Consider the following 24,312-nt stretch of genomic DNA (forward strand, 5'->3'; position numbering starts at 1 on the left):
AACTCCAGTCATTTAGACAATTCTACACCTTTGTCTCAATCAATTACCTCACATTGACAAGTTCGTGTTATTCTTAACCAAACAGTTTGGATCTGATTGATTATTTTTTTTTTGGTAAACCGGTTCTGCTCTAAATACACAAGATAAAAAAAAGACATGAAAGTGGAAATATTTATTTTGTTCATCGGTTACCGTTTAATGCTAAAAAGAGTTGAATTGCATTTGTGTTTTCCATGACTTAAAAGTTCATTGCAATAGAAACAAAGCCATTTCGAGAACAAACAAAACCTCCATATATTTAGAAATTGATACACTGAAAATACACAAAGTTTAATAGTGTGTTTATTATTGACCAAAAATCTAATCTAATTATTAACCCAGAATAGAAATAATAAATTGTCAAGATTAGAAACCTTTGGGGACCGGCAGCTTCACATTAAGTCACTCAGTGTGTGCTTTCTCTACTACGCTCAGTTAAAACTTATCACCAATATGCTTTTGATTTATTATTCAAAAGTGTAAACATATAAGCAATTCTGTCTTGACCCACAGTGATACCACTAACATGGTAATGATGTCATGTTGATTTCTAAATGTATAGTAGGTTCATATGGGTTCCTCCTCAATCTTGACATGTGTGAACAAATTCCTCTCCTCAATTATCCAATGCAAGATTTAAAAATTGCCCACATTATGCTGAGTTATTATAATGACTTTTGGATGTGATGAAAATGCAAATTATCTACAAATTTCATATTGGTACATACGATCACATGTGCAGGCGTAAAAAGGGAAAAATCTATTATGTATAACGTTTGTTTAGCATGTTTCCCACTAAATATCACAGCCAGACAAGAGAGATGGGAGAAATAGATGATGTGGGCACCTTAAGGCGTTAAGTCTAAGTACAACTGCTGCATCTATTAAGTCTTAATTTAGGCATTTGCAGTCAGTGATAAAATAAGCAAAATGTGTGTTTCATAAGTGTTCTTTAAAAAAAAGAAAAACATAGCTTGTAAATTCTTAATCTCTCTCTAAAAAAAGAGGCAACAAAAATATCACTGACTATAACAGTGTTAAGAAAGAAAACTTTTCAGAATCCCGCCTCACGTAGCCGGTCAGCCTCATTAGACTGATTGCCAGCACCTGTCGCTCCTGCCGCAGCACCTTATTAATGGCTCACGTGTGTTAGAGGACATGCCAAAATTGATCACCCAGTTTTAGGGTAACAATGGGGACAATACAGCAAGTTCTTTGTATTTTTCTTGTCCATTTCATTGCTGTTAACTCTTTTATGGGATATGAGGATGACATGTTTCCCCTGGATTTTGGAGGATTTTTTGAGACGGACGGGCCTTTTCCATTTGAGCCCAATTTTGATTTCCTTCCGTTTGACGACGACTTCAGCTCCTGGAAAACTTGGATCCCTGACACTCACATGTTTGCAGAGTTTCCTCCCATCATGGATATTCCAAAAGTCCAGGTGTCTTGTGATGAATCTAAGCTAACCCTGATGGTTGATAAGAAGGCCTTTGGCCTCATGCTGACTCGAGAGAATATGCAGCTGGGTGATGGCTGCTACAGCAACAAGGAACTGCCAAACCAATTTGTATTTAGTTATGACTTTAATCAATGTGGAACTACACTTGTGGTGAGTAAAATGAACTCTAATCCATTTACTTTACTTCCACAACTTGTAAGGATTCTGACACAGCCCCCCACCCTCCCCCTATTGTCTTACAGCTTCACGAAGGTTTGCAGGCATTTACCAACTCTCTCCATTTGAGTCTCAAGAAAACTCTTCCCACCCAGCGGCAAGCTCCCTCCTCTATACACGTCTTCTGTACTCCAAAAAGGTGTGTAGTTCATCTTCCTACAAGCTCTGTAACAGTTTGCAAACCATACTTTAACATAATGACTCTCTTCAGGTCGTATGATATTCTGGAGTTCACATCTCATGACCAGATCGGGAGCTTTAACATTCAAGCCATGGACCGTGAGTAATGCCACAAACAAAAGGCAATTTATCCAGATGGCTTCATATTAACACATGTGTTTCTCTCCTGCAGCATCCTGGACCAACACGGCTGAGTCTCACTTCTATAAAAGTGGCCAGATGGTCAACCTCCAGGTTTCAGCCAAAATTAGGCTGGATCAGCAGCTCTTTATCCAGTCCTGCTTTGTTTCTGCATCACCTGTGCCTCACACTAGACCTAGGCATACAGTTGTATTAAACAAGGGGTAAGTGGTCATCTTGTTGGGATATACATTTATAGTTGGGTAGCTTTATCATTTCTATTTGAATAGGGTGCAACTTTCTAATAACCAGATGTCTCTTCCAGGTGTTCTGCCTCATTGGGTTCACCATATACTGTTGCACAGTTTGTAGCCTCCAACAGAGCAGATGTGGTTAAGTTAATGTTGAATACATCTCAACTCATTTCTGAGGTGAGCTTACTATTATACATGCACAGTTTCCACTTTACGACTGTGCCCTCACAACCTCTTATCATCTCTGTAGCTGTATGTCCACTGTAGTGTGTTGGTCTCAGACCAGGGAGTCACCTCTGGCTCTAAATCCTGCAACTACAATGTGATCCATTCAAGGTATTTGCATACACTTCCTGAAGGGCTGTCATTTTGTCTGCATATCAACATGATGCTGAGACTTTGCTTCCAGGTGGGAAGAACTCGGTGGCAACGTGGAGGTCTGTGACTGCTGTAGCTCAAAGTGTAAAGGCCCGTCTGTGAAGAACCATCCTGGTGGTGAGTCCTCTGGTTTGTGAAATGGTGCAACTTTCTGGTTTCAAACAGTGACTCACTCTCATTTCAGATACTAAGGCTGTAGTCAGCATTGGTCCCTTGGTCATTGTGGAAAATGACGGTGAAACAAATCTTGCACTTGTGGACTCTAAACCGCAAACTCCTCCACCCAACTCCATGCAGTCAGCGCCTGCTGAAGATCATATTGTTTCTGGTGCTTCTGTATCAAGAAGCAAGTTTCTGTCCTCACCAGAGAGCGTAGTGGTGGTGAGCCAATACCCAACTGCCAGGCTGACACTCTGGCTACCTGGGGAGGTGCACACAGATTACGACTCCAATATAATTTCTGAACATGACTTATCAGGTCTGTTGCAAAGTCATGGCTCAAATGATCCTGAACAGCCTTTAATCACAGAGGAGACTCTACCAAGTTTATACTCAAATGAGATTGAGCTTCACTCTTCAAATGAATATAAAGGTGATTCCTCGCTGCTGGACATGAATTTACCTCAAGCTGTTGGCTGGCCAGATCCTGAACAACCTCACAATGCAGTTTCAGCAGAGGAATTCCAAACAGAAAATGTGTTTGGGAGGTCTGAAACAGAACCTGCACATGGAGACCTCTCTCTGCCAACTGAGATTAGTATAAATCTAATGATCGGAGAGCCAAAATCAGCTGTACTAGATGGAAAGCCCATTACAGAGGAACCCCAAAAGAAATGGCTGGCTACTGAAACTGCTTTAAATGACATTAACAAGAGTGACTTTAACCCCATGAAAGATGAACAGCCTCAGATGGATGCAGCACCGCTGTCTGAGGATGTAGCTGTCCAACCAATAGTTCGCTCTAAACTGGAGTTTTCAAAACATGCGGATGGGTCGCAGACGCTGAGTTATGAGGAAGAAGTTGAGCAACCAGAAGGAAAAGGTCATCTTGGAAGATCTTTGAGGAATGTGAAGAGGGGAAAACGGGAGCCTGGACTCAAGGGGCTGCACTCCACTTTCCTGAATTTGCTGAGGTACACTTGACCTTTTTCATTCACACGGTTGTATTCTGTGCATGTGAACTGACTAAACTTCTCTTTTTCCATCAGGAGGATGGACAAGGCAGAATGATTACAACTTCAAGAATATTTCTGTGGTCCTTTAAATAAACTTGCAAATCAAAACTCGAGTTGTCCCGTGTTTCCAATAAGTATTACGGTTCTTTCGATAAAGGGATTGTTTTTTTTTTTTTTTTTTTTGTGTTCTGCTCTATAAATGCTCTGCCTCTGTACCCTGATAAGCCTTCACTATTCCCACCCAGGTGTCGCTGTGGGGAGCTGAGCTCTGTAGTTGGGACAGTACAGTGTGCGCTCTCCCTTTTACGCCGCATGCTCAGTTTATTCCTATCCCAAGTTTGACCCTGGCCACTATTTCCTCCGCACCTCTACACTCTATAAAGTGCCCATGCTTTCCTCACGCAGTCTCTTTCCCCGGCCACAAAACGACCGTGAGTGTCCAACTCACCGTTCTTGGAAAAACTTAAAATAAAAACAATATAAAAATCATAAAATCTACAAAATACAAATAAAAACTACTGTAATGCCTAAAGAAATATAAAGCTAAAAAAAATTGCAAAATACTAAATTAAAAACCAAAAAAATAGGCCTCGGGCTTTACCCGAAGTTGACGTCTTTAAAGGAAAATACTTAAGACATCGGTCTTAGGCGTGATTCTAAGGCTTTACATTTTTCTCAAGTTGGATCGGAGGCAGCTGTTCACGCCGAGCGCGTCTTTACGGGAGAACAGACGCGCAATTCGCATCCGGATAACGGTTCAAATTGGCTATTCATTTGTCTTGTTTTGAGGGCAAATTCACAAATCTATTCGGTGAAGTCTGAGATGAACACAACGACGGGGAGTTATCCGATGGCTTCTCTCTACGTTGGCGATCTGCACCCCGACATCACGGAGGCTATGCTGTATGAGAAATTCAGCCCTGCCGGACCGGTGCTCTCCATTCGCGTATGCCGAGACATGATCACCCGGCGGTCCCTTGGATATGCTTATGTCAACTTCTCGCAGCCTGCTGACGGTAAGAAATGAGACTTGGGAGGGGATCACTGCAGTTTTGGCAAGACTTAAGAATCAGAACGCGTACATCCTGCAAATGACAGCAGCTTCACCTTCAATGTTGGTGCTAAAGTATGCTTTCAGTGATGGTTTTGCAGCTATAGCACAATCACGACAGCTCTTCAGACTGGTTGGGGCAGTCATTTGACCTATATATATGCCCCAGTTCTTGTATATACCTATGATCTATCCACAATGAAGCTGTCCGTATAGGAAGAGTTTGAACTGCTCTTTAAAAAGCGGATGAAACAATTTCATGGCGCTGGACTCAGAATATAGTATGTTTCCTTGCCCTACTTTTTAAATGTGAAATAACCTATTTCTTCTATTTAAAGGGCCATATTCTCTAAGCCTGAAAAGGGACAAGCACAGCTGAACCCTCTATTGCCTTCTGGACCTGATTGATATTAAATACTTTATCCTGTTTCTGTTTAGAGTTCATCCAGCTGCTACAGTGGTTCCTGAAAAATCAAATCCTAGTTTTGGATATGTAATAGCATGACTACTTCAGCTGCTTGTCTGTTCTAAATCTACAATGAGGAGACAATGATGAGGTGATGTTAAAAGTGTCTGTGTAAACACATGTACCAGCAATGATGACTGTCTTTATGTTGGTGTAAATGGTATCAGGCATTGAGCAAAGGTAGCAGGTGTTGTGGCTGTTGTCAGAGGCTTGGTGAGACTATCTACTTTGTGTGAACTCTTCTCCTGTTGTATCAACAAAAACACCTGTGACTTAGCTTATCTGTGCATGAGTTGGTTACCAAAAGCCCAAGTTATAGGTTAAAGCAGGATCATTTCCAGGAACTGTGAGCCAAATGAGAAGAAACCATTTGTTGTTTTTTGCGCAGGACGCGGTGTGCTATGTAAATGGAGCCCCAACATGTGTTTGACTGGCACCAATCTGGCTGCCCAAACAATACACATAATGGAGTGATATTCCAGAGCACAAGTGTTGAGTGCACAGGACTTCAGGTGAAACAAAGCTGTAGTCATGGTTGTTTGCAAACTCTGGATTCCCACACTTGTATGTGTAAACACTCATAAGATCTGCTGTTGCTCATCTGAGCTTTATTGTTGAATGTATCCCTTCCCCATCAATGGCAGAGAATGCTCTGCTCGAACTCCATGCCAGCACATACCTCTCAGGACCCCTCTCTAAATATAGAACTTCCCTTCGAGCAGCCCAAAATTTGCCTGCTCCATGACACTTAAGAGACAAACGGGTAACAATAACGGGTTATTCAAGACACTTTCAGCCCTGACTATTTTACATTCTGAATTACATCAATAACACACAGTTGATTAGTAAGTATTGTATTGTCATTTTGACTGCTGGGATAGGCTCCAGCCCACCCGCGACCCGATCGACGGATTCAGCGGTATAGATAATGGATGGATGGATGGATCATTTTGGCCTTTTTTCAAACAAAGATTCTCATTTTGAACCTTCCAGAAGTCCACGTATTTGACAGCAGTCGCACACCTTCTCTGAGCACATAGGTTGTGAAGTACAATTGCAAGCCAAACTGCTGATGCCAGCAGACGCAAGGGAGCTCCGTTTTGTTTACCAGACACTTTTAGCTGGAAAGCCTCGCCTGTGTATATGTGTGTGTGTGTGTGTGGCTTACTGTGGAGTGATTGAACAAAAGGATGTTTGGCACGTGTGCCCACACTCACATGGGAGTCAAAGCAACAGACCGAGAGGAAAAATGGTATAGATTGATTTCACTGGGCCTGAATAGCAGAGGATTATTTCAGTGAATGCAACATAAAGTGTAATGTAAACATATCTGTACCCTATTTCTAATTAAATGAATGAAGGGGCCTGCTGCATTGCTACTCTAAGTGGCCCACCAGCATATGGCTTGTCAGAACAGGGAGACATGTGCTCGCAGCTTGCCCACTGCAGCTGCCACACACTCGTCCCAGCTGCTGGCAGACAGCTCAATAGCCACATGGTCGACTGCAGTATCTTAACCATGTGCCTTGTTAGCAGCCTTGCAGTGTGGATTCTCTACTGTAGCAAACTGTTTTGAAACACCCAACTGTAGCTTCACGCTGTTTTTCTGTTATGATGGCGTAGCTTCTTTATGCTCATTGTTGCACCAAAGAATTGGAACAACAGAGAGAACGTTGCACACGATGCACGCTGGACGTAGAGGTATGTTTTCAGAGTTTAGGCTTCATGTAGAAAGCCACCTGTGACCTCTCCCTCCTCCCTTTAGCTGAAAGAGCCCTGGATACCATGAACTTTGACGTGGTGAAAGGGAAGCCAATCAGAATCATGTGGTCCCAAAGAGATCCCTCCCTCAGGAAGTCAGGTGTGGGCAACGTGTTTATCAAGAACCTTGACAAGTCCATCGACAACAAAGCCCTGTACGACACCTTCTCTGCCTTTGGCAACATCCTCTCCTGCAAGGTACAGTCGTCATAACTGTGAAAATAGTCTTGACACATACATCAACAACATAGAAGCTAATCATAATGACAAAAGAAGAAAAAAAAGGGTATTTATCTTTGCTACATAAAGCAATACTTCCATATTCTTATTTCTTTTTCCAAATATTGGATGGTGAGAGTAGCAGCTGAAAATGAAAAGCTAATGACGTCAGCCAGGTAGATTATCTTATTATCTTAGTGTTTTTTTTTTATCCCAGAGGACATCAGTGAAATAAACAGTCAGTACCTTGATTGAGCAATTTTTATCTTTAAACTGCAGTGTACCAATGACGGTCTCCAGATTCAAACTGTTTAACTGATTAATTTATTAATGAATCTGAGGAGCCAATCTAGTGAACGGCTCATATCTGTGTGCACTCTGCAGTGCTGGACTACAGTTTGTTTTCCCCCCGACTTCCATAGAAATGTTGTTCTCTGTATGTCGGCACACCGAGAAACTCCATGTGGATATTTTCTATGTGAATGTGACTAGAGTCATAGATTTGGAGCCCTGGTATGCCAAACAACATGTGGTTCCAAACTCACAAAAACACACCAGCACAAGCACTCTAGAGAGGCAGACACTCAGTACAGACAAGAGCAAGATGTAGAACGAGAGTAAAACATGACTGGAATGCAACTTTGTAATTTTAATGATCAGAGATCAGTGTTCAGGGGCCTAATCAATAAAGACTGGATGAAGACTTGGTTTGAAAAGGGAGAAAAAACACACCTGCAAAAACAAAAATCACTTATGCACTTGTTTTTCTATGACTTGAATAAAGAAGATGTATGTATATATATATATATATATATATATATCTTTATGTATGTATGCTTGGACGGGATCGTTTTACCAAAAACATCCAGCAGTTGGCTAAAAGTTCCAAAGTGAATGCTTACTTCCTTTCTTCCAGGTGGTTTGTGATGAAAATGGTTCCAAGGGCTACGCTTTTGTCCATTTCGAGACTCAGGATGCAGCCGATCGTGCCATTGAGAAGATGAATGGCATGCTTCTGAATGACCGCAAGGTGTGAGTGTCTGATCATCTTGTTCTAGTGTTGATTCTTGATAAAGACTTTTTAAGGATTCACCTGAACTCTACATTAATTTTAAAACTGTTACAAAGTCCAGATTTAGATGGTGCTGCATGTATTGAGCTTATGTTGACAATGGTAAAAGTTTCGTGCTTCGAGCGGTGACATATTTCTGTTGAATGTTTACTCCTGCCTGTTTTGCATTTGTGTCGAGTGAACTGACTTCTTCTGTTTTTTTTCAGTTGGTGATTTTGTGTGTGAATTATGACTAATACACTCATCTCTTACTTCTGCCAGCTTGAAGAAAGCCTCTAAACTCCGAGATAACCAACTAAAAGCTCTGACTTTTCTTTCCTACCAGATGCATTTCTGTTGCCTCATTTGTCCACTCACTGGTCACCCATCAGAGTGTTTGAATGTGTGTGTGTGTGTATGACCACGCTTGTGTGTTTTAGTGATGGATCGAATGCAGGAATGCAATACTGGATGGCAGAAGGGGAGAGGTCTTCGTAGAAAGGTATATAAGATCATTTGGTCCTCCTCAGCTTTCCTTTTTACTGTGAGACTCTGTTCCTCCATCCCTCTCCATCCACCTCCACATCACGTTTTGGACCAAGAATTAAGATGGTTGTCACAGTGATGTCTAGCATGCCAACATATCCGCTTGCCTCGGGTGATCTTAATGGAAGTTGTATCTTTTTATTTACTTATATTTAGATTTTTTTTATCATTGTTGATCCCAGGAATGATGTGTCACTTGATGAAATGTAGCTGTGAATGTGTCTTGTGGATGTCATCCTTGTTTTTGTGCTTGCGGGTGCAACTTTTTTACCAAACCATGATTCCCTGGAAACCTATGTTTTTTGCCCGAGATAAGGAACTGAAATGAGGTGGAACCTGGTTTGTTTTCTCAGCTTTGTCAAGACTGTTTTACAAGAGTGTCTCTCGCCATATTTCCTTTATGTTCAGGTTTGTGGGTCGTTTCAAATCTCGCAAAGAACGGGAGGCTGAACTCGGTGCCAAAGCCAAGGAGTTTACCAATGTCTACATCAAGAACTTTGGGGATGACATGGACGACGAACGGCTGAAGGAGCTTTTCGACAAATATGGTAAATTGAGGGAAAGCTCGTGTCTGTTATTCAAATCAAGATCTGCTATTTCACTCCCACTTTTTTGACATTTGCAGGTAAAACTCTAAGTGTCAAGGTGATGACAGACTCCACTGGCAAATCCAGAGGGTTTGGATTTGTTAGTTACGAAAAACATGAGGATGCTAACAAGGTACTTTAGATTTAAAGAAATGGGTCAACGGTGTATCTACGTGTTTAGAATTTTTCACCGATAAATGTGTCTACGTCCAAAGGCTGTGGAGGACATGAATGGCACCGAGCTCAACGGCAAGATGGTGTTTGTGGGTAGAGCTCAGAAGAAAATGGAGCGGCAAGCCGAGCTGAAGAGGAAGTTTGAGCTGCTGAAACAAGAGAGGATCAGTCGATATCAAGTCTGTAGAAACTATGTTCTCTGCTCACCATATAATTCAGTATGATTATATCAAAGAGGCTGATATTTTTTTTGTTAAAGTTTGCCTTTCTTTTCAGGGAGTTAATCTTTACATCAAGAACCTGGATGATACCATCGATGATGAGAAATTGCGTAAGGAGTTTTCTCCATTTGGGTCCATTACAAGTGCTAAGGTGAGACAAATCAGGTCAATGGTTTTATACACTAATAAGAAGTATCATTTCACTCCAGTTTCAGAAATGTTTGGACACTTTGTAGAATGTAAATAAAAACAGAATGAATTGATTTGCAAATCTCGCGAACCAGTTCTTTTTAATTCACAATAGAACCTAGAAAACAAGTCAAATTTTGAAGTGAAACCTTTTACTGTTTCATGAACAGTATTACCTTATCTTGATTTTAATATAAGTAACATGTCTCAAAAAAGTTGACATGGGGTCAACAAATGGCTGGAAAAGTAAGTGCTCTTAAGAAGAACCCGCTGGAGGAACATGTTGAAAGGAATTAGGTTAATTGGTGACAGGTTAGGAACATAACTGGGTGTAAAAGGAGTTTCAGCAAACTGCGTCCACAAGTTTTGGAGCAATTTCAGCAAAATGTTCCTCAGTGTAAAAGCGTGAAGACTTTGAATATTCTATCACCTACATTACACAATATCATTAAAGATTCAGAGAATCTGAGTACATCACTGTGTGCCAGGGAGACAGCTGTAATCTTCGGCCCCTTGGGTAACACTGCATTAAAAACAGGCAGCGTTCTGTCACAGAAAATCACTGCATGGGCTCAGGAACACTTACAGAAATCACTGTATATGCACACAATTCACCGCGCCATCCATAAATGCAGGTTAAAGCTCTGTCATGCAAAGAGGAAGCCATATGTAAACATGATCCAGAAACACTGCATAGTGGAAGAAGTTTCTGTGGTCAGACTAATTTCAATTTGAAATTCATTTTGGAAATTATGGAAGCAGTGTCCTCTGGACTAAAGAGGAGAGAGACCATCTAGCTAGTTATCAGCACTTGGTTCAAAGTATGTAGCTGAAAAATATATGCAGGTTTTAGACCAACATATGCTCCTACCTTGCATGTTTTAGCAAGACTATGCTAAACTGCATACTGCATCTATTGCAGTCCAAACCTTTCATCAGTTGAAAACATTTGGTGCACCATGAAATACTAAATATGACAAAGATGAGTGAGGACTGCTGAGCAGATAGAATCCTGTATTGGACACTAATAGAGCAACATTCTTCTCCCAAAGGTCCAGCAACGGGCCACCTCAGTTCACAGGTGTTTATAGACTGTTGTTAAAAGAAGAGGGGATGCTACACAGTGGGAAACAAGGACCTGTCCCAACTTTTTTGAGACCTGTTTCTACCATCAAGTTCAAGATGAGCTAATATTTTTCATGAAATAGTAAAATGTCTCTCCTTTAACATTTGATGTTTACTATGTTCCATTGTGAATGAAATATTAGTCTATGAGATTTGCTAATCATCACATTACAGTTTTATTTCAACTTTACACAGTGTCTCAACTTTTTGGAATTGGGGTTGTGTCTGAATCTTTGAAGTTATTCAGATGCAATCCAACTTTATACTAGGTGATGCTGGAAGAGGGCCGTTCCAAAGGTTTTGGCTTCGTCTGCTTCTCTTCCCCTGAAGAGGCCACCAAGGCCGTGACTGAGATGAACGGGCGCATCGTTGGCTCCAAACCCCTCTACGTGGCCCTTGCTCAGCGCAAAGAGGAGCGCAAAGCCCACCTCACCAACCAGTACATGCAGCGCATAGCAGGCATGAGAGCCATGCCAGCTAATGCCATCATCAATCAGTTCCAGCCCACCAGTGGCTACTTCATGCCAGCTGTGCCTCAGGTGTGAGAATCAGAAAATCAGCTTTTTTTTTATTATTATTATTAAAAATGGATTGCATGACATGATATAAAAAGGATCACTTCTGACAAACTAATAGATATATTTTTTATGTTTTTTTAAAATGATCTCAGTCCAGACAAGGATCCTAGCACTGATCCATATTAACATTGCCTAACTGTTATGATATGACCCCTCACTGGTAACAATACAATTGAACAATAGCTTTCTATTTGGACAGTTAGCATTATGAAATACAGAATTTCCACTGCAAAAAAAGCTACTAACATTGAGTCACAGTCAACAACCTCAGTGATTTATTATCTCATTGAAAATTACTGGTCAAGGCCCATGTTTTTGTTTTTTCCTTGTGAAAAAAGGCATGGCACATTAGGAAAGACCACATAGTGACTAATTGAAAGCCGATCGTGCATCTGCAGAATTGTCTGTCAACACCACTGTTTGTTAGTGTGGATACACCCTTAAAAGTTGAAGTACACCACCAGCTGATTGTTAAGGTGCAAATTGTCCCTGTTGGTGACCAGCTTGTGACCACAGTGGTGCATTTTGAAGCTAAATAGCCAGATAATGTCCTACCAGGTGGGGTTGAGACAATAGAGCTAAAAGGAGAAAAAATGTTAGTCAATCAGGACTGACTCTTCAGAAAGAAGTTTCACTGAATTTTGGACTATTAGCAAAAACTGATTTAAATGTTTTATTGTAGCAAAGTTGTTACATAATTAAAAGAAGAAACTGCCTAATCAGCAGTTTAAGTGTGTTTGTTGCTGCTCGATGTAACATTTGGATTTGCTGTGCTCATTAGGCCCAGAATAGGACAACGTACTATGCACCCAATCAGCTGGCCCAAATGAGACCCAACCCCCGATGGCAGCAACAAGGTAGAGGTCAAGGTAAGCATGTAGCACAAAAGGACGTTTCTGTGTAACATGGTGAACTTAAATATTTTTTCAAATTCTGAAAGTCATTATATTTTGATGTGTTGATTTTTTTTTTCGTTTACTTTTGCCACTCTCAGGAGGTTTCCAAGGAATACCCAGCTCGCTGCGTCAGCCAGGTCCTCGTGCCAACCTGAGACACATGTCTCCTGGCAGCGGTGCACAGGGCCCAAGGGGTGTGTTTGCACATGAAAAAGATCATAATCGACTCACCGAGTCTGTCATATGAAGCGCTGTTTTTCTCAACTCAAGTTTATCACTGCTTCCTTCTTTGTCTTCGCTGTAACCTACAGGCCAGCCCATGGGTGCTCGTCCATCAATGGGAGTCCCTGGACCCCGGGCCATACCCCCATACAAATATGCCACTGGTGTCCGCAACCCCAATCCCCAAGTGGTGCAGCCTATTGCCTTGCAGCAGGTATTATAATCATCATCCTGTCATACTAAACATCCAAATCTATAGATACTCTTCTCTAAAATGGATTTTATCTGTCCCTTCCAGGCTCAACCGGCTGTGCACGTTCAGGGCCAGGAGCCTCTCACAGCCTCCATGCTGGCTGCTGCCCCTCCTCAGGAGCAGAAACAGATGTTGGGTAGGAGTCTCTTTCACAGAGATTGGACTATAATGACTGTTTGGTTTTCATTAGGTTGACCCATACTCACTTTTTTGCTTTGGAAATAGGTGAGCGTCTTTTCCCGCTGATTCAGACCATGCATGCAAACCTGGCAGGAAAGATCACCGGCATGCTGCTGGAGATTGACAACTCTGAACTGCTCCACATGCTGGAGTCTCATGAGTCTCTGCGTTCAAAGGTACCTCATTGTGTGACACACTGGACAGCCTTTTATGTGTGCACCAAACAGTATAGTTGCTCATGTTCGATGTTATGTTTGTTCAGGTAGAGGAAGCTGTTGCCGTGCTGCAGGCCCACCAAGCAAAGAAAGATGCAACCCAGAAAGTGGGCAGCATGGCTACTACTGCTGCTGCCACATCCTGAAGATCGCATGGTGTATTAATTTGGTATGATATATATATTTATAACTAGTCAAGCTAATCATGTTTTGGTGATTTGACCACACATTATTTTGTGGTACTAATGAGCAGTTATTGTGTTGTTTCAGGGCAGAGAAGCATAAGTGCACATGGACAAAGACGCACTACAAAGACTTTGAACTCCAGAGTCCTCGGAACATTTATGCAAAAATGGAAAATAAGAAAAAAAAAAAAAGGAAATGTAATTTCAAAATATACTTGAACATTTTGAAAACTATTACAGTGCATCATTTTCTAGTTCTGTAATACTTTTAAACTGCATAACAAGAGCAATAATGCAAATGAATCTTGAATACAGGTCCTATTTTGTGGCAAAGGAGAGAAACCTTTTGTAAAAGCAAAATGAGCCTTGTTCTTTATCTTTGCTTGATACCTTCACGTTTGATTTGTAATGATGGACTCCTCCATCTTATTATGTTATCATGGGTGTGTGGTATTCTCAATAAAGGGATGATATATCCAAGTAGTCTTTCATTATTTTAATGGCAACATGTAACCTGTTTTATTCTAAATCTAAAGGTGGCACTTTTCAGTCCAGAGGAGGCCAGATCAGGGAGGAGGATGAGTTACCTACAGCTGGCAACAAATATACAGTACATAATGCTTATTTTCATGTTTTGACCAGCGGGGCATCATTTAGGGTGTTTACTGACAGGAAGGATACTTCTGATACAAGCAACATGAGAAAGATAAATATTTTTCTTCTATTGTCACTTAGGCTCAGACTTTGTGCCCATGATTTGTGCTTAGACTTACACTTAGGCTTTGAGACAAAACATCAAAGTAATCATGACTTAAAGGCCTGGCTTTTTAGCGTGCTTGAAGTTCAAACAAAGTTACACCATCGCTTCCAAAAATGTTGGCATGTTGAATGTAATATTAATTAGAAAAAAAACAAAAACTGAATGCAATAATTTGCAAATGTGTGCAAGCATGTATTTCAAAAAGGTTGGAACAGGTGCATCTTTACTGATACGCTGCATCACCTCTTCATTTATATGCAGCGTTTGGGAACAGAGAAGTAGTTATTTAAAATAAAACTAAACAAAACTTTCCAATTATTGTTTGATATATGATTTAAACTTCTCAACAGTACACAACCCCCTTTGTATTTCTTGTTTCCTCTTTCTTTTATTTATAAGGCCAGTTTAGCATCAGGGATAACTGTAGAGCCATGCTGCTGGAATACCTGTAGAATGTTTTAAACATTCAATTGGATCCAATATTGTAAATAAGTACTGTGTTGTAGTGAGAAATAAGTTTCAATATCTTTTTTTTTTAATCCAACATTTTTAAAAGTTGTTCATTAGAACAGAATAGGCTGAGACTATCACTATGCATCTGCAACAGAAAAGTGGAAACCTATTGCATTTTTCTTGGCTTCCCATAGACTGACAAAAGTATATTTTTTACTATAAGGAGTCGCACTGAGTGATGATAAAAGGACAAATAATCAAACAAAATCACAGCCGGCAGAAGCCCAATGTTAACAAGGACAATGATGTAGCACTTAATAACTTCATTTGATGTATTTTCCTATAGGGAAGGGGTGAGATGAAGGTCAACAGCTCATTAGTGAAGATTACAATATATACGACTAAGTTCCCCATAACAATGTGATCAATAGCCAGTATCAACAGCTTTCTTTCTTTCATCCGAGACATCTTAAAAAATCCCTTGAAAATCCATCCATCTATTTTATATACCCGCTTAATCCAACTCAGAGCCGATCCTGTCATTGGACGAGAAGCAGGGTACACCCTGGACAGGTCGCCAGTCTTTCACAGCGCAACTTGAAAATGCACTTGGATAAATAATAAAATAATGACAGAGACCTTCACTTATTATCTTCCCTTTCAGGAGACTGATAGTGTCTCCCGCCGTCATTACTAAGTGTCAAACTTTAGTAGAACTGAACTAAACCCTAAACACGACTGTACGGGAAGAGACTAAATTAGAGTGTTAGTGAAAGATTTGACCAACAGGCGGCGCTGTGATTTACTAAACTATTGAGGCGGGCTTTACTTCCACTCCACCAATCAGCGGCCGGGGTCATAGTTGAAGGGCTAAATCCAACATGGCGGCCAGCAAACGAGTGCTGTATGTTGGTGAGTTTTCTAAATCTGTTTAAAAGTATGTAAAACTTATTTGTTGTTAGTATATCAAACAAACGTGGATATTATACTGCTTTAAAGCAATTACAGTAGCAACTGAATGTGATTTAAGTGCATGTATGCTATATAAAAAACGTACTTTAGAGGTACTGTAGGGATACTTCGCCGGTAAAATCAGAAACAGCAACCTTTCAAACATGCCCGCTTTAACAAAAAATATATATTTCCAACACTTTCTTTAAAGCACTTTACGTCACGTTATGTATTCAATTTAAATTAAACGAAGAAGACAAATAAATAGTGGGAAAAAAAATACCGCTAGTGGATAAATGTCTTAAACGCAGTATGGAAACATACGGTAACCGTCGATCTGCGTCGATATATCTTGATAAGTATTCACAATACAGTTGCATAAATATGGTGTTTATTATCTGCCTTGTGTTTTTCTATCAGGTGGCCTGGCGGAGGAGGTAGATGAGAAAGTGTTACATGCAGCTTTTATTCCGTTTGGCGACATCACAGACATCCAGATACCCCTGGACTATGAAACGGGTAAGATCAGGACTTTTGTTGTTCTGTGTAATACAGCTGCTGTTATTCTGTATTGCGTTGTAAACTACAGACAACCTACCATGAGTGTCTTTTGTGTCTTGGGCCCAAATTGCAGAGAAGCACAGAGGATTTGCATTCATTGAATTTGAGCTGGCAGAGGTATGTCTAACGGAAAAAAAGTATAATGAGGAGAAGGATTCGTTAAACTAATTGGAATGAATGCCGTCGTATTTAAAATAACATTATTATTACTTGTGCATGTGAAGTGCAGATATTGTAAATGCTTGATTCATAGAAGGGTCACTTATAAATGGCTGCTTCCTCTACAGGATGCTGCAGCAGCTATTGATAACATGGTAAGTGGCTCACATTGTTCTTAAATCAGTGAAGTTTTTCTCTTGTGTTTCTGTAAGTCTTCAAAATGTAAATTCCTGGTTTGAAAGTTTAAAAAAAATTATTTTTTTCAGAATGAGTCAGAACTGTTTGGACGGACTATCCGTGTCAACATTGCCAAGCCCATGAGAATCAAAGAGGGTTCTTCTCGACCAGGTGATGAATGAAACTGTACTGAGGGATTGATTTGCCAAGACTGTTTTTGAAATGTTCCATGGCTCTGACTTTAAATGTGTCTTGTCCTCAGTATGGTCGGATGATGACTGGTTGAAGAAGTTCTCTGGGAAGACTCTGGAAGAAGCTGAGGCAGAGGCAGGGACTGGAGAAACCACCAACACAACAACACAAGACGTGAGATGGTTTTCTCTTCTGTGCTCGTAAGCCAGCTGTGACTGGTAGAGTGGCTTGTTTAGTAACGACTGCTTTAGCTGTTCACTTCCTGATGCCTTCACTCCTGGAAGTGACTTTGGGCAACAATCTGAACCCTAAAGTGTTCCCAGTGGCAGATGAGCACCTTGTGTGGCAGCTCTGGAGCCAGTTGTGTCTTTGCATGAAAAAGTCAATGAGAAACCCTGTAAAGCACTTTGTGGAATCACTGTGTTTACAAATGTTCTTTATAGGCCGTAAGGTGAACCCCGTTTTCGTTTAGGCTCGCTCCGTGCTCTCCGAACTACATGCCCGTTAGCTGATAAAAATGACCTAGTTATTTTGCACATATAAAAAAAGTTTCGCGTCACAGAATCCTGTACTTTTTTTAAACCGAGACATTTTCTGAAGAAATATTTTCCGCAGGGCTGAATGACGATTTTTTGACGTCACAAGACACCACGTGACCGCGCTGGACCAATCACGTTGCCGATTTACGACAACAAACTGGAAAAATGACAACCTGCCAGGTGCTGTCAAATCTAACCTACAGAAAGGAATCTCGCAAAATATCATTTTAAAGTGAACATAAAATAATAATTATCAACGATAATGCTCATTCATGTATTTCTGAATTGAGCCAAATAAATTCGAAATAGTGCTTTATTTACAGCACGAAGCACAATTATGCAAGTGACCTTTCATGTTGTCATTTTGATCAATTAATGGAATTCCAATAATTATTGATAACCATCCACGTGTTTGTAACGTGGGCTAAATTGATTCCAAACAGTGCTTTATTTGTAGTACAAACAACTATTGTGCAAGTGGATGATAAGGTTACCTTTTCATGTTGTCTTTTTTATTAATGAATGGAAATAATTCTAATTATCAATGATAAGGACCATTCAGGTATTCATTTACTGATGTATTCACTAATAACTATACGACACATTACAAAATCAAAACAAGCAGGGCATACACATCAACCGGCATAAACGTATATACATAACCATAATAAAAGGAATGATACAAATGGAATAGAATAGAGGTAAAAAAAAAAAAACGCGCGCACACACACACTATTCCCCCCTGTCAGTGTCAGGGCAGCTGTCATCTTCTTTATCCTCTGTTTCCTTTGTGGTGTTTGAACAGCTGGAACACCTGCACAAGTCTGTACAACAGAGTCCTGCAGAGAAACAGGAGGTGGATTTCTTGTCATCCATGTCACTTCAAGATTTCCATCTTCCAGATGCCAACCATGTCCAGTGGGAGATGGAGCGCCAATCTTTTTCTTTACACATGACCTCATTATTTTAGCCTGATAATTTGCCCTTTTGCAGGGCTGGTGGAGGGCATCACTTGTTGGGGGGATAGATAATTCTGGCAAGGCTGATGATGCCATACAGAAAGCTTTGTTCCTAGCCTCATTGATGTTTTCTGCGCTTGGCTGATCGTACAAATGGCATACATATTTGCAAAGTAATGCAAATGTAGATTGGTCCAAGTTAAATTCAGTCCCCAGATTTCTGAAAGTTCAGGTAGACATCTTTCTCGCATGCCACAGCAAATGTCTTCTTTTTGCCTTGTGGTGTCACACCCAGTGAATGTATGGATCCCAATCAAGGCTGAACACACACTGGCTCCGAGAGCTGATGACACCTTGGTAATGTCCATTATGCGTGTTCTGTTGCCCGTCCCTGTGAAAAAGTACAAGCTGCATGGCAAATCTTTCTGCAGACTCACAGCAATGACTGCTACATCAGTGTCAGGGCTCTTAATAATGACAGTCTTATGTTCCTGTGCAGCATGTTGTGCATGCAAAAACAACAGTGTCACATTCGTCGTGGTCACACTGCAGGTCTTCCACAGCAACAGACTGCACACCTTCCAGTACAGTCACACAGTGACATTGGGGTTGATGTGCTATGTACAAGCTGAGGTTTCTTCCCACTGCTGTAAGATCAGCATGTGGCCACGCATCGTATAAGAACTCAGCAAGTGCTTCTTTATTTGTTCCTTCTGATTCCTTCCATTCCACCTTGTGCAGGTGAAATTTCCTCATGCTTAACAGAAGATATGTGCATGTAACAAGTCTTTCGGTCGAAATTTCGTCTTCTTCGGTACTGCTGGATGATCGCGCTGCCACTGCGGTGCTGTTTGTTTACAAGCTCAGCTGACATACCAGCTATCCGATTCGTCCATTCTGATGACGTCTCAACCGTGGCACCTCTCGCGAGCCAAACAGTTATTACGCCTGCCGAAAATGTACATACGCCTTGCCAGGCACTAGTTATTCCTTTAAACGTTGCGAACTAAAAAAGTACTGTGTTCTGAGCGGCGAAACTTTTTTTTAAACCTCAACATAACTCAAATCTTTTTATGAGCTGAAGCGTGTTTGGTACGGAGAGCGTGGAACAAGCCTGGTGTTCTGAAGGAGTTTTCGAGGTTCACCTTACGGCCTATTATTAGTGTAGACTATTTGCTGTTTTGAGGACTTAATTCTGAAAATGTTGAGATGTAAAGTGTGATTTGTCTTTTTCAGGCTGAACCACCAGCTAAAAAGAGTCGAGTAAATCCTCAGGTCTACATGGACATCAAGATCGGCAACAAGCCAGCAGGGAGACTGCGCTTCCTCCTTCGGGCTGACATTGTTCCTATGACAGCAGGTCTGCACGTGTTCTTTTAGCCACACTGACATCAAAATTTGTCCACAACTGTAAGCAAATTATCCACCTCCTTTTGGAGGGGAACAGATAAACACCATAAGGGGTGTTTTTATAACCTTTGTGGAAGACAAAATGAAGCCTTGTACTGTATAATACTGGAATTATTGGCAAACGCATATTCCTTAATTTTTATTGTTAGTTTGGATCCCAGCTAATGCTAACACACTGACCCAAACTAAATGACCACTACTGCTCTCTGCAAATAACCAATTTGACAAGGGAGTCTGGTAATGGCTGACCTGTCAGTAAAAGCTGTCTGATGGCAAGATGAAGTGGTGAAAACATTCTGAATATAGCACACACTTCAAACTGATCATTTGAGGTACAATAGATAGATTTATTCTCATTGCACAGAATTGCAACAATATTAAGGAAGTAGGCCTTGTCTTTTTAGTCTGTGGTTAAAATATGTTTTGCTGCTGACTGCATTCACAGCATGATATTGTTGAGGTTACGTCTCATTCTTCCTGCCTGCTCCTCTTCCAGAAAAGTTTTGCAAACAGTTTGCTGTCAAACCACAGACTATTACATGTGATATATGATGAAGAAACAAATGATCCCTTCAAGGCAAGACCCTGCAGGCTGTCGTGCTTCCATGTTTTTTTTACAGACTAGTAGAAAGAAAATGTTAAAAATGCTCATATAGATCCGTATTTTTACTGCATCAGTCCACTTAGCATTTATGACAATCACTGCATATATAATTTCATAAGGCCTCATAAAGTCTGAAAATTTAAAGGGGCATAATATAAGTAATCAACTTGGGAAATTTGCTGAGGATATGAAGATGTATTTTTTTACCCAGATAAAAAGAACTTTCCAATAAAAATGTCTGGAATTTTGCAAATATGTATCTTTAAATTCTGATGCAGGTATGTACACAAACCTGTATCCTGCAATGCTTGGTGTACAATATGTTCATGGCTAAATCACTTATGGTTATGTCATACAGACCTAGTTCAAAGAAGTTGCTGTGTGAAGACATATTTTCTCTGTAATAACACTCTTGTATGTGACAAATTCCAATATTTCAGACTGGTGCAAAGTTAGTCTTGCCATCTCGGCTCCATCAGCTTGTTTAATCTTCGGCATAATAGAGGACTTGTTGCGCTGCCCAAATTCCAGCATTAATGTGTGAAAGTACACTCACTGTAGCGGCACATACTGAAGTTTTTCTGCAAAAAATAATGGGATGTTTTTAGTAAAGTGATCTTCACAGTTGTAAAAATCTACCTTACATTTATTATAGAGAACTTCCGCTGCCTGTGCACACATGAAAAGGGATTCGGCTACAAGGGCAGCTGCTTCCACCGCATCATCCCTCAGTTTATGTGCCAAGGAGGTGACTTTACCAACCACAATGGCACCGGCGGCAAGTCCATCTACGGCCGGAAGTTTGATGATGAAAACTTTGTCCTCAAACACACCACTCCAGGTCAGGAGACTGTGAGTGAACCTCTTGGCTTGTGTTTACCAGCGGATCTCATGGGCTAAACATGTTCTATCATGCACACAGGTCAGCTCTCCATGGCCAACTCTGGAGCAAACACCAATGGCTCTCAGTTCTTCCTCACCACTGACAAAACGGACTGGCTTGATGGGAAACATGTGGTGTTTGGAGAGCTGATGGAAGGGATGGATGTGCTCCGAGCAATGGAGGTAAGAGCTTAAACTGCAGTCTGATTTTTGTTGTCATTTCAAGGACTTGTAGGTTTCCAATAAACAATGGCAACATTTACATACACAGCATTTTTCCAGTGTTGAATGAATAAGACACGACCATGTTAGCAGCATTTTCTGATTACCTCAACACAAATACGGTCTGTGTAAGCGATTATAAAAGGAATCTGTGATCTTAGTGGCACAATGGAGACGTGTGCACTTTAAACACACATTTGGTTCCAGAGTTACCAGGTACGCTTAATATGAAAAACACTGAGCATGCTTTTTTTTCAAAATGTATTCATTCATAAGATGAGTTTCTTATAAATGAGCTTGTAGCTAATGTGTGATCACATATTTTGGCTTACTTCAAATAAGTATTTTGACGCCATAAAGAAGCAATGCCAGCTGGTAAAATACGTTGGTTCATTAAAAAATACAGGACTCTTTCACAATAAAGGCTTGAAAAAGGGGTTCTCTATTGCAATACAGCTCTCATACTGCTGATGATGAGGTCGACATTCACGACAACGTTGATGATCACGATGTAATGATGTCAACTGTTGCTACTCTTGACTAGGACAAAAATGATGTTCAAAAATACATGGTTGGGGTTTAAATTCTATACATTTTCATAACAACTGGCTTACCGTTACATTGTCATCTCACAATTTTCCAAACTGCCATTATTGGACGTGTGGATCAATGTTTACATTTTACCATTTCTGGTGAGTCTGGGCTGGAATTGTTTAGTTTGGGCCCTGTTGCAGGATCTGTCACAACCCCATTTCCTCTGCCGCCCTCCTTCACCATGCAAGTAATAAACGGGGAAACAGTGAGAGGAATAGCACTGTTGAATGAGTCTCTGTTGCTAATTTGTGAATAATGCTGAGGATTTACTTTTTCTTCAGATGGATTGTCGTTGCAGAAATATGAATTCCTTTTAAAAGAGTAGTTTTACGCTTTGGTAATACTTTTAAGGATCTTAATGATTCCTCCACCACTGACTGCTCCATGTGGGCTTAAAGAACTGCAGAGAGGTTTCATTTGGTGACACATTCCTCATCCTTATTAGCCGCATTGGGACGGAGCAGTTCGAACAACGCAGTTCCAAGAACGGTCCACTTCGAATTTCGTTCGACTTTACGAAAGTCACATGGTTTGGAGCTTTGCTATCAATTTGTTTGCTAATTTCAGGGAAAACACCTGCTTCATTGAAGTCAGCGCAGAGCAGGACGTTTGTGAGGTTTTCCTCCCTGAGAAACCTGACAAATGCTTGGTGTTTTGATGGAAGGGAATATGATGAAGGCTTTTAATTGATGCTAATTGTGCAGTGGCGTGGGGGGAAGTAATATGGGTTCAAGTTACAATTAGGACTGTGCTTTGAAACATGTGAATATGAATGGAATGTTCAGTATCATGTAAACAGCATTATCATGAATTTGATCTTTTATCTAACGAATAAAGGGATTTAGTTGTCTACAAATAAAAATGTTAAATGTTATTGTAACCAGGATGTTTTTTGTGAAATTAATTATTTTATTGTTTTCTTTTTGCAGGCTCAGGGGACAAAAGATGGCAAGCCGAAGCAGAAAGTCATCATCTCAGACTGTGGAGAATATGTGTGAATAAAAAAAGAAAATGAGCGCTTGTTTGCATTTGTGTATGGAGGCAGTTTATGTTTGAGAGCAAGAGTGTGTTCGTGGTCTTTTGTACTTTGAATCCGCATCTTCTGCTATGTAAATATTTCAATAAACACATTTTTTAAATAAATAAAACAGGAGTTGAAATGTTTTTTTTTTCTGAGTAAATGATGTCATGAATCTGATTACAAAAAGCTTGCACTTCTATAGACATTTATCAAAGGCAACTTTATAGAAATGTTCCGCTCATTTCGTTCTGTTCATTACGAACTAAAATAGTTTTAAAGGGATAGTTCGCCTCTTGACATGAAGCTGTATGACATCCCATATTAGCAATATCATTTATGAACATTGAATTATTCCCCGCTGCGTCCTGTGAGCCGAATTCCAGCTGAGTTTTGGGGTCCACGAAGGTAGTCCGGCTAGTTGGCTGCATGGGGTCAAAAAAATAAAGCGTTTTGCTTCTCAAAAAAATATCCGTTCAAAAGAGTAATACATTTGCATCACAAAATGTTGTCCAGGAAAAAGTCAGACCTCACATCGCTTGGCGCTATTTTTGCCTCCCTCGATATCAATGCGTCCAATGTAAAACTGTGCAGACCGAAGAGCAGACCGAGCACTCCCTAGCCACCTAGCGATAGCGGCGGCTGCTGTCACCACTATCATCCACGGTTCTCCGGTCGGGACTGTTGAGGAATATAAATATCTGGGAACCATCGTGGGTTGCCAACTGAGGTTCTCTTCCAACACAGAAGGGATCCTGAGGAAGTGTCACCAGAGGATGTACCTACTAAGGAAACTGAACTCTTTTTCTGTCAGTCAGAACATCTTGTTGACTTTCTATTACTCATTCATTGAGAGTGTTTTGGCTTTCTCCATATGCATCTGGTATCACTCCATCACTGTACAGGAAAGGAACCGCCTGCATAACATTGTCAAGGTGTGTTCCAAGATTATTGGACTTTCTGTTCGCCATCTGAACACTGTGTACGAGCAGCAGGCTAGCAGCCTGGCTCGTCGAATTCTCATGGACCCGACTCATGCTCTGTTTCCGGCATTTGAGAAGCTGCCATCTGGTCGCAGGTTCCGCTGT

General features: G+C 40.7%; 3 protein-coding genes across 3 annotated transcripts; all 3 read left to right on the forward strand.

Annotated features, from left to right (window-relative positions):
- Positions 1-151: 151 nt before the first annotated feature.
- zpcx (zona pellucida protein C) lies at positions 152-3,923 on the forward strand. Its single transcript, XM_075488012.1, has 9 exons — positions 152-1,651; positions 1,744-1,856; positions 1,929-1,996; positions 2,070-2,241; positions 2,343-2,448; positions 2,522-2,607; positions 2,681-2,766; positions 2,834-3,782; positions 3,858-3,923. Exons 1-9 carry the CDS (start codon positions 1,232-1,234, stop codon positions 3,877-3,879), a joined length of 2,022 nt encoding a protein of 673 aa, XP_075344127.1. The 5' UTR covers positions 152-1,231; the 3' UTR covers positions 3,880-3,923.
- Positions 3,924-4,221: 298 nt separating this feature from the next.
- Positions 4,222-14,223, forward strand: pabpc4 (poly(A) binding protein, cytoplasmic 4 (inducible form)). The gene is made up of 15 exons (XM_075447887.1): positions 4,222-4,840; positions 7,107-7,300; positions 8,238-8,353; positions 9,327-9,466; positions 9,544-9,638; positions 9,721-9,858; positions 9,956-10,051; positions 11,484-11,753; positions 12,574-12,661; positions 12,787-12,882; positions 13,000-13,124; positions 13,209-13,299; positions 13,389-13,519; positions 13,606-13,727; positions 13,829-14,223. Exons 1-14 carry the CDS (start codon positions 4,648-4,650, stop codon positions 13,702-13,704), a joined length of 1,872 nt encoding a protein of 623 aa, XP_075304002.1. The 5' UTR covers positions 4,222-4,647; the 3' UTR covers positions 13,705-13,727; positions 13,829-14,223.
- Positions 14,224-15,808: 1,585 nt separating this feature from the next.
- ppie (peptidylprolyl isomerase E (cyclophilin E)) lies at positions 15,809-23,354 on the forward strand. Its single transcript, XM_075448058.1, has 10 exons — positions 15,809-15,868; positions 16,328-16,426; positions 16,542-16,585; positions 16,756-16,782; positions 16,894-16,975; positions 17,067-17,170; positions 19,731-19,854; positions 21,164-21,349; positions 21,431-21,573; positions 23,136-23,354. The coding sequence occupies exons 1-10, from the start codon at positions 15,838-15,840 to the stop codon at positions 23,202-23,204; spliced, it is 909 nt and encodes a 302-aa protein (XP_075304173.1). The 5' UTR covers positions 15,809-15,837; the 3' UTR covers positions 23,205-23,354.
- Positions 23,355-24,312: the final 958 nt, after the last annotated feature.

This window comes from Odontesthes bonariensis, chromosome 17 (assembly GCF_027942865.1).
Source record: "Odontesthes bonariensis isolate fOdoBon6 chromosome 17, fOdoBon6.hap1, whole genome shotgun sequence".
Classification (NCBI taxonomy): Eukaryota; Metazoa; Chordata; class Actinopteri; order Atheriniformes; family Atherinopsidae; genus Odontesthes; species Odontesthes bonariensis.

Excerpts from the sequence above, each read along its gene's own strand:
- zpcx (XM_075488012.1), top strand. The coding sequence starts at position 1,232 with ATGGGGACAATACAGCAAGTTCTTTGTATTTTTCTTGTCCATTTCATT. Across the intron at positions 2,242-2,342 it reads ACAGTTGTATTAAACAAGGG|GTGTTCTGCCTCATTGGGTT; the intron begins GTAAGTGGTCAT and ends TGTCTCTTCCAG. Across the intron at positions 3,783-3,857 it reads ACTTTCCTGAATTTGCTGAG|GAGGATGGACAAGGCAGAAT; the intron begins GTACACTTGACC and ends TTTTTCCATCAG.
- ppie (XM_075448058.1), top strand. The coding sequence starts at position 15,838 with ATGGCGGCCAGCAAACGAGTGCTGTATGTTG. Across the intron at positions 16,976-17,066 it reads AGAGGGTTCTTCTCGACCAG|TATGGTCGGATGATGACTGG; the intron begins GTGATGAATGAA and ends TCTTGTCCTCAG. Across the intron at positions 17,171-19,730 it reads CCAACACAACAACACAAGAC|GCTGAACCACCAGCTAAAAA; the intron begins GTGAGATGGTTT and ends TGTCTTTTTCAG.
- pabpc4 (XM_075447887.1), top strand. The coding sequence starts at position 4,648 with ATGAACACAACGACGGGGAGTTATCCGATGGCTTCTCTCTACGTTGGC. Across the intron at positions 9,639-9,720 it reads AACATGAGGATGCTAACAAG|GCTGTGGAGGACATGAATGG; the intron begins GTACTTTAGATT and ends CTACGTCCAAAG. Across the intron at positions 12,662-12,786 it reads GCAACAAGGTAGAGGTCAAG|GAGGTTTCCAAGGAATACCC; the intron begins GTAAGCATGTAG and ends TGCCACTCTCAG.